Below are 9,400 nucleotides of genomic sequence, written 5' to 3'. Positions count from 1 at the left end.
GAGCCCCGACTCTCCCCGCCGGCAATGTTTTCTGGTGATCCAGAACATTGTAGGGCTTTTCCCACACAGTGCGAGACACATTTCGAATTGCAACCTTCCTCATTCTTTTCAGACCGGTCCGATCAAGCATATGTGATGTCCTGCTTTGCCTCAACTTACTCCGTCAGTGGTCCGGACGTCTTCCTGGAGGTCGACCCGGAAGTGATTCGAGAGCTCCGTCCGGACCTATTTCTGGAATCGATCCCGTCTCCTCAAGAGAAATCGGCATCCCCGCTGGGTCCGCCGTCCCGTCGCCGGAGGAGGAGACGGCGGCTTATTGACCAGGCCTCCAGCTGTTCTGAGGAGCGGTCAGCCGGGCCAGTTCAGCCCCAGCCTCTGCCGACCGTCCCTCTGGCTTCTTCAGCCGCTTCCTGTCCTGCGGACCGAAGTCCTCCACCTCCCTATCCTGATCTGCCCACAGCTCCCTCTAGTGACGCTGTAGAAGCCGACCATAAAGCCCTGGAGAGTAAAATAAGGACGTTTGCCCCCATTATTAAACGCCTCAGAGAGGCTCTCCTCTGTCAATACTCAGAGGGACTGGAGGAGAAATTAAGAGAGGTAGAGGGACATTATCGGTCAGCCCTCCAGGCTTTCTACAGCCGACCTAAACCAGTCCCAGAGGGTCCGGCCGATGCCTTGGCTCCCGAGTCTGTCTCCGAGGGTCCGGCCGATACCTCGCCTCCTGAGTCTGTCCCTGAGGATCCGGCCGACGCCTCGGCTCCCGTGAAGTCCAGAGAGGTGGTCCAGGAGGACCTGCCTCTTCTGACCTGCGACGTGGGAACCCAGAGGGGTCCGTCACTGAAGTGCGACGTAGGAATCCAGAGGGGTCCGTCACTGACGTCCGACGTCGGGACCCAGAGGGGTCCGTCGCAGACGTCCGACGTGGGAACCCAGAGGGGTCCGTCGCGGATGTGCGACGTGGGAACCCAGAGGGGTCCGTCGCAGACGTCCGACGTCGGGACCCAGAGGGGTCCGTCGCAGACGTCCGACGTGGGAACCCAGAGGGGTCCGTCGCGGATGTGTGATGTGGCAACACAGTGGGATCCGTCGCTGAACTGTGATGCGGGGTCTCAGGTGGATTCTTCATTCTTCGGACACCCCAGGCCTCCGAAGAGGATGCAACAACTGTGGCCCCCTGGAGTCTTTGAGCCTCTCGATGTTGTGTTTAAGCTCAGGCCCCTTTTTGCCCTCATGGACAGCCAACTCTGGGAGAGACTTTATTGGATGTCTCTTTCTGAGACCCTCCAGGAGTTGATCCTGAGACTCCTGGTGGCAAAGGGTCTGACTTTGGCTCCTGAAGCCTGTAGCCCGGGGCCTCCTGAAGCCTGTAGCCCGGGGCCTCCTGAGGCCTGTAGCCCGGGGCCTCCTGAAGCCTGTAACCCTGTGGCCTCTGTAGTCTGTAGCTCTGTAGTCTGTAGCCCTGTGGCCTCTGTAGTCTGTAGCCCTGTGGCCTCTGTAGTCTGTAGCCCTGTGGCATCTGTAGTCTGTAGCCCTGTGGCATCTGTAGTCTGTAGCCCTGTGGCCTCTGTAGTCTGTAGCCCTGTGGCCTCTGTAGTCTGTAGTCCTGTGGCCTCGGTAGTCTGTAGTCCTGTGTCCTCTGTAGCCTGTAATCCTGTGGCCTCAGCAGCCTTTAGCCAGACTCCCACCTTAGCAGCCTGTAGCCAGGCTCCCACCTTAGCAGCCTGTAGCCAGGCTCCCACCTTAGCAGCCTGTTGCCAGGCTCCCACCTTAGCAGCCTGTTGCCAGGCTCCCACCTTAGCTGCCGGTAGCCAGGCTCCCCCTTCAGTCGCCTGTAGTCAGGCTTCCTCTTCAGTCGCCCGTAGCCAGGCTCCCCCTTCAGTTGTCTGTAGTCAGGCTTCCCCTTCAGTCGCCTGTAGCCAGGCTCCCTTGTCAGTCGCCTGTAGCCGGGCTCCCCCTTCAGTCGCCTGTAGCCAGGCTCCCTTGTTAGTCGCCTGTAGCCAGGCTCCTTCTTCTGTCACCTGTACCCAGGTTCCTTCGTTGGTTGCCTGTAACCAGGCCCTTTCCTCCGTCGCCTGTAGTCAGGCTCCTTCGTTAGTCGCCTGTAGCCAGGCTCTTTCGTCGGTCACCTGTAACCAGGCTCTTTCCTCCGTCGCCTGTAGTCAGGCTCCTTCGTTAGTCGCCTGTAACCCGGCTCCTTTTTCAGTCGCCTATAGCCAGGCGTCCCCTTCTGTCGCCTGTAGCCAGGCTTCCCCTTCGGTCGCCTGTAGTGAGGCTCCCTCGTTAGTCGCCTGTAGTGAGGCTCCCTTGTTAGTCGCCTGTAGTCAGGCTCCTTCGTTAGTTGCCTGTAACCAGGCTCCTTCGTCAGTCGCCTGTAGCCAGGCTCCTTCGTCCGTCGCCTGTAGCCAGGCTCCTTCGTCCGTCGCCTGTAGCCAGGCTCCTTCGTCCGTCGCCTGTAGCCAGGCTCCTTCGTCCGTCGCCTGTAGCCAGGTTCCTTTTTCAGTCGCCTGTAGCCAGGCTCCTTTTTCAGTCGCCTGTAGCCAGGCTCCTTTTTCAGTCGCCTGTAGCCAGGCTCCCTTTTCAGTCGCCTGTAGCCAGGCTCCTTTTTCGGTCACCTGTAGCCAGGCTCCCGCACCGGGAACCAGTGACCAGGCACCGCCGCCTGTAGCCGTCAACCAGACACCGCCGCCTGTAGCCACTAACCAGGCGCCGCCGCCTGAAGCCACTAACCAGGCGCCGCCGCCTGAAGCCACTAACCAGGCGCCGCCGCCTGAAGCCACTAACCAGGCGCCGCCGCCTGTAGCCATTAACCAGGCGCCGCCGCCTGTAGCCATTAACCAGGCGCCGCCGCCTGTAGCCATTAACCAGGCGCCGTCGCCTGTAGCCACTAACCAGGCGTCGCCGCCTGTAGCCACTAGTCTGGCGCCTTCTGTACCCTGTAGTCTGGCGCCTTCTGTACCCTGTAGTCTGGCGCCTTCTGTACCCTGTAGTCTGGCGCCTTCTGTACCCTGTAGTCTGGCGCCTTCCGTACCCTGTAGTCCGGCGCCGGGTTCTGTTTTTCCTCTCCCCAGACCTCGCCGCCGGCCTCCTAGATTCCTGCTCCGCCGCCGGCCTCCGAGGTTCCTGCTCCGTAGACGGCCTCCTGGACGCCCGCCGGAGAGCCTGTCACGCCGGGGGCGTCCGCCGGAGAGCCAGTCACGCCGGGGGCGTCCGCCGGAGAGCCAGTCACGCCGGGGGCGTCCGCCGGAGAGCCTGTCACGCCGGGGCCGTCCGCCGGAGAGCCTGTCACGCCGGGGCCGTCCGCCGGAGATCCTGTCACGCCGGGGCCGTCCGCCGGAGAGCCTGTCACGCCGGGGCCGTCCGCCGGAGAGCCTGTCACGCCGGAGCCGTCCACCGGACGGTCCGCCGGGACGACCTCCGGAGACCGTTTCTCGCGTGGGCCGTCTTCCAGGATGCCCACCTGACTCTCTGTTCTAGAGATTGGTTTAAAAGCATTTCAGTTAGTTGGTTTTTGCCCTTCCGAGGGTTGTTTTCTGTTATGGACTCTTGTTTTCCCTTTTTTTTTCTGACCCTCCTGCCTGTAGCCCCCTCCACCCGCCCGGTCAGACTTTTATTTAGTTTTCTTTTGTACTCTTAGAGACGTTTAAGGGCGTCTGGAATCCGCCCTTGAGGGGGGGGCTCTGTAACGTTTCTGGCACTGGAGCTGCTGATTGCAATCAGCACACCTGTGTCTGTCTCCGCCCTGGCTGCTTATAAGCTCTGCTCCTTGCAGCCTCCAGTGCCAGAACGTCTTTAGCCACACGGTGAGCGCTTCCAGCCTTCTTTTTGAACCCTTGTTTGCCTGTCAGTCTCTCGACCTGTTTTGCCTCTGTTTTTGAAAACCTGTCTGCCCCTTTTGGATTTGTCTGCCTGCCTGGGTCCTGCCTGTCAGCCTCAGAGAACTGGACTGCCTCACCGTGTTTCTGACCCCAGTCTGTCCGTGAGTAAAACGAGTTCGCCTGCCCCCTGTTCTGTCTGTGCTTTCTGGATTGACCTGGACCTGGACCTGGACGCTCTATTGGATTCCCCCTTGGAGACCGCTGCCTGAGCTAAACGGATTTCCCCCTGACAAAGACCTGGACCGGATCTGGACAAAGAGCCCTGGATAACCCCCTCTCGGACGCCTTCGTAACAAGGAGTCAGAGTTCTGCCCCCAGCACGTCCAGGAGCGGCCAGTCGCAGAGTGCGAGCCGAACCAGGGACCGAGCCGCCAGCGTTAAAATAAAGACTGATATTATTTTTGTACTCACTTGTTTTCGGGTATTTCTTGGGTCCTCCTAAATTCTTCACAACATGAGGGTATTGTTCCCAAATTGCAATGCAACATGCCTTTTGTTGTTGCTATGACCCGGATAACATAGCATTATCATATAAGCTTACCCAAATTGTTCAAAGGCATAATAGGTAATCTTAACTAATCTAAAAGAGGTGAAGTTCAGTTAAGGTAGGACAGTGAGCAAATAAGGATGTCTTTTTTATACAGTGTGTGTAAACGCCTGGTTTCAACTGCAGATGAGTCATGTTATCACCATGCACATATCAGCGTGTAGTGGCCACAGACAACTGCAACACCCACGCTCTGACAGTAACAGTCAAGGCTGCATCCCATGACTTCATGATATCATCAACACATGCAACCAACATGAAACACTTCCTTAATTTATTTTTATGTATCACAGAAAGTTAGTAAAAAAAACACAACAGAATACAGATGATGGATATGAACTATACTAGTGTTTCAGTGCATTGGGCTGAGGGCATTCACTCATTTTTGTTGGTGGCTTTCATCAGGGAATGACCCTGATGAAGGCCACAAATGTGTTTGACTGTCAACAAAGTTGGTTCCAAGTACTTCAAGTGTTGTTGAGGTTTTTACCTCATCAGATCTTAGCTCATGTACCTTGGAAGTTGATGAAATTTTGTATATTTATTTCAGTTGTTCACTTCAGAAAGTGAATCTTATATATTTTAATAGGTGTGGTAGTTTTTTTTGTAGGCAGGCAGGCTGTATAAACATGTCAGTGTGTAGCAAACCCATATGATATACAAGTTTCCCTTTTTGACCTAAATTACTGAAATAAAAGACCTTTTCAATAACATTTTCACCTGTAAAGTGAGTTAGACCTAAACAACCTTGCAACAACTTGCAGGCCTTAATAAATAGAAAATGTTTTCTTTCTCACACTTTTTTCATTTAATTAAAACTTATTTTCAGTTTCTTTGACAATTAACTGTCTGTTTCCTTTTTTTGGCATTGAAACACAGGCTGATACGTGCTGTTTACCATGTAGAGCATGTCGTTCGCAGCTGGAAGGACAGCTGAGTGCGTTTGGTTATGTTCCCTTACACATTCATCAATGAACTCCTGGTTGCTGATTTGTGGCAGTGAGACGGAGAAAGCGCCCAAATCCAGGACGATCACGGCCCACAGAAACATCTCCACAGCTCTCTGCAAAGCTCAGTCAGTAACCTGCATAAAGTTTAACTGATACAGGAAATGATTCACGTTGAGAAACGGGATGTAGCATGGTTTATTTATAATACGGGAACATTTCTACATCTATAGTGTGCATCACAGTGATGATGCAGCTTTAAAAAAGTAGCTCAAAATGTATTTATGGTAAACACAAAATGCGCCTCACCCCCACAATGGCATCATAATTAGAATTCTTGACTTTAACTGGATCATTGCAACAGCTTGTTCCTGTTTGTAAGTCAGCGAGCTTGTAACATTAGCAACAGTTTTCAAGCTAAAGGTTCACAGAAAATTTTAATTGGGGATTGGATGAGACAGATGGCATGGGATGCTGTCTGTATCTCCCATGAAAACAAAGGCTCTACTCATAGCAAAAGATATCGGGATAAAAGTACTTGACTGCGTATGCAGAAATACACGTCAGGACGAGGGCTATGGGCCGTACGATCAGGATATCCAGAAAATTGTTGTTTGGTACGACGGGGTCCCAGGCTGGGGTCCAGCTGTAGCCTAGAATACCAAAGAATCAGTTTGTAGTTTTACAGTGGAGTAAAATTGCTCACTTTTACTTTGGTAGGTTTGTGTTTTTTTTTGCCATGACACTTACTTTTCTGGATGTCTCGTTCCTGACTACCTGCAGAGAGACACAGATGCTTTAGAGAGGTCTTCCCTTTCAGTAAAGTCCATTCTGTATTTGTAGTGATATCCATTTCTTCAATTGGTGAAGCACTATACTTACGACAGAGCTTGTCCTCACAAATGTCTCCACATTGAGAGCAGGGAGCCCCCTTACTTTCATAAGGCTTCCTTCCAATCATATTACCCCTGCAAAAAGAATCAGTTTAACTGAAAGACTTTTGAATTGACATCCCCACCACCACCACCGCTACCCCCACTATTAATGCATTTATAGTTGTTAAGGTATTGCTTGGCTGTATTGGCAGGCAATCTGAGGTAGATGCATTTGGTGGTGTACCATTTCCTGTTTCATCAAGCCACCTGTTTCCTGCCACACGTTCTCACAGTCTTACATGTCAAATGTAAAGTCTATAGGTCAAAGGCTGAATTTACCCTGGGGCGTAGTTGCATACAAAAATGGCACCTTGACGAGGATCAAAATTTTTAACACCATCTGGGCAAAGCTGGACAGCACAACCAACCTTGTAGCTTTTTGCCCAAACAACCTGAGAAAGGAAGAGGGGTACAATTAAAAAAAGACATTTACATATACTATTAAATAATGATCAACATCTTTACTTTTTTGTTTGACATTAAATTAGACTCAATGTTTCTTATTTTAAGTTAGTAATATAACCAAAATCATGTTAAATTCCAGAATGACGGATATATATATTTTTTTTAATTTCTTCTACTTTAGTAGTTTTCATTTATTTTTTGAACATTTGGTAGAACTACGCCACGCTTCTTAAAAGAGCTGCTATAACTAAGTCAGGCTATTGGTGTCAGGGTGCAATCCTGCCTGCTGCACCCTGAACCTTCCAGAACCTTCCATCTTCCACCCAGCTCTGTCTCCACTTGTTGTTGTTGTTCTTCTTCTTCTTCTTCTTGTTTTATGGCGGTTGGCAAGCAACTTAATGATGTGCATTACCACCATGTACTAAAGTGGAGTGTGGATCAGGAGATTCTTCCACGTCTGGTTGTCAGAGTTTCCCTGCGTCTGCCTGCACCTCCTACGGTTCCCACCTGCTGCACTCCTGGCTTACCCGCTGTCCTCCGTGCGCCAAGAACTCTCTCTCCCTGCTACTGGATTTTGGCGTTGCACCCGCAGCTCTCCCACGTCCTCCGGTTCTCCAGCTTCCTCCAGTCCTCCAGCGTTCCTCTTCCATCTTCACCACCCTGGTATAGACTCTGGTTCTCCACCTCCACTATCCATCCATCCTTCAATAAACTTTCTCAAACTAAGCTCCGTGTGTGGCGTGAGTTCGGGTTCATCAAGACAAATCCTGACAATTGGGTTGCTTGCTTATACACACCGTCTCAGGTCTGCCCACAGAGTTTCTATGGGATTTAAATCTGGATCTTGTCACAGAGCTTCGCCCAAGCCTTGGGTGGTAATAGCCAAAACTTCATCCCATGTAATTTATTTAGTGTTTTCTTAGGGTCTCTAATTGGAAAACCCAAGCTTCTGTTGGGTGTCTTATTGCTTCAGTATCCAAATAATGTCTGTCGCCATGAGGCCATCTACTTTTGTAAATAGTAAAAGGACTTAATTCATATGACACTTTTCCAGTCATATCGACCACTCAAGAAGCCCATTAACCCACTCACAATTTGTAATTATGTAATCTAAAACAGCAGAAGTTCAGGTAACATAGGAAAGTGAGCAAATAAAGATATCTTTTTCATACACCATGTGTAAATACCTGGTTTCAACTGCAGATGAGCCATGTTATCATTGTGCACATACCTGTGTGTAGTGGCCACAGGCATCTGTGCAACTGTTGTCCTGGTAGTTGTAAACCCTTTTTTCATTCACCCAGCTTTGTATGGCTCTCTTTATGTTGAAATTCGATGGCGGGTAGCCTGTCCATAAGTTTTCTCCCACAGAGGGAAAGGTAGGGTGCACCTGCCGGACATCCTTGAGGTAGATGTTGTGTCGAAAGTCGCAGTGCCTTGCCCACGCTCTGGCAGTAACAGCCAAGGCTTCATCCCATGACTTCATGACATCATGAACACATGCAACCAACATGAAACATAACACTTTTTTCAACGTGAAACATAACTGTTTTGACTTTAGTTATTTTTAACTGTCACAGGAATTTAGTACAATAAAGCCAAACAGCAGATTCTGGATGATGAGTATGAGTATGGGCATTCACTTACAACACAGTTTATCAGAATATTTAATTCATTAACTTAAGTCAGAAAGTGACTCTTGTGTATTTTAATGTCCTTGGTGTGGTATTTTTTTTTTCCGTAGCCAGGCTGTATAAAATATGTCGGTGTATACAGCAAAAGTAAATAATATATACATTTCCCTTTTTTTTGCTGAAATAAATTACCTTTTCAATCATATTCTGTTTTTACTGAGATGCACCTATAAATGTGGATTAGACCTAAACTACCTTGCAACAACTCGTAGATCTTAACAAATAGACAATGCTTTCTCTCTCACACTTTTTTTCATTTAATTAAAACTTATTTTCAGTTTCTTTGACAAATAACTGTTTAACCTCCAGTCTAATGGTTAACACAAGTCTGTTTCCTTTTTTCGGCAGTGAAACACAGGCTGACACGTTCAGTATTTACCATGTAGAGCATGTCGCTCGCAGCTGGAACGACAGCTGAGCGCGCTTGGTTGTGTTCCCTCACACATTCGTCAATGAACTCCGGGTCGTTGATTTGTGGCAGTGAGACGGAGAAAGCGCCCAAATCCAGAACGATCACGGCCCACAGAAACATCTCCACAGTTATCTGCAAAGCTCAGTCAGTAACCTGCATCAACTTTTTTTTTAACTGAAACGGGAAGTGAGTTGCCCTTGAGAAACAGGATGTAGCATGGCTTGTTAGAAATGTTACAGGACAATTTCTACATCTATGTTTGGCATCACACTCATGATGCAGCTTTTACAACAGTAGCTGAATATCTATTTATGGTAAACAGAAAAGGCACCTTTTCACAGAGGACACTCTCCCAAATCAAGGGAATCAGGATCTGTCTGGTATAAATCTCACTCAGTACATTTGCACCAACCTAGCTGGTGGTGTTTCAATGACTGGCATGAATGGGAGAGTTAGAGTAGGCAAGCAGTGTTGACACAGCTGGTCCAGAGCAACTGAGCAACTATAATAAGCCATTTGTTCAAAACTGAGGAAAAAATGTGGGGTTTTCCAACAGGAAAGGTGGGTGCTTACATACACATTTCT

General features: G+C 49.6%; 1 protein-coding gene across 1 annotated transcript; it reads right to left on the bottom strand.

The window, feature by feature from the left end:
* Nucleotides 1-5,548: 5,548 nt before the first annotated feature.
* Nucleotides 5,549-8,993, bottom strand: glipr1a (GLI pathogenesis-related 1a). Its single transcript, XM_012879356.3, has 6 exons — nt 8,783-8,993; nt 7,941-8,189; nt 6,584-6,696; nt 6,252-6,337; nt 6,120-6,146; nt 5,549-6,022 (listed from the first exon to the last, which is right to left on the bottom strand). Exons 1-6 carry the CDS (start codon nt 8,933-8,935, stop codon nt 5,874-5,876), a joined length of 777 nt encoding a protein of 258 aa, XP_012734810.1. The 5' UTR covers nt 8,936-8,993; the 3' UTR covers nt 5,549-5,873.
* Between the last annotated feature and the right edge of the window lie 407 nt (nt 8,994-9,400).

The sequence above is a fragment of the Fundulus heteroclitus genome, unplaced genomic scaffold, assembly GCF_011125445.2.
Source record: "Fundulus heteroclitus isolate FHET01 unplaced genomic scaffold, MU-UCD_Fhet_4.1 scaffold_66, whole genome shotgun sequence".
Classification (NCBI taxonomy): domain Eukaryota; kingdom Metazoa; phylum Chordata; class Actinopteri; order Cyprinodontiformes; family Fundulidae; genus Fundulus; species Fundulus heteroclitus.
Note: the sequence above shows the minus strand (reverse complement) of the source record. Positions and strands in the feature narration are given on the sequence as shown.

Excerpts from the sequence above, each read along its gene's own strand:
- glipr1a (XM_012879356.3), bottom strand. The coding sequence starts at position 8,935 with ATGTTTCTGTGGGCCGTGATCGTTCTGGATTTGGGCGCTTTCTCCGTC. Across the intron at positions 6,697-7,940 it reads CCTGTGGCCACTACACACAG|GTTGTTTGGGCAAAAAGCTA; the intron begins GTATGTGCACAA and ends TTCCTTTCTCAG. Across the intron at positions 6,147-6,251 it reads TTGTGAGGACAAGCTCTGTC|GTAGTCAGGAACGAGACATC; the intron begins GTAAGTATAGTG and ends GTCTCTCTGCAG.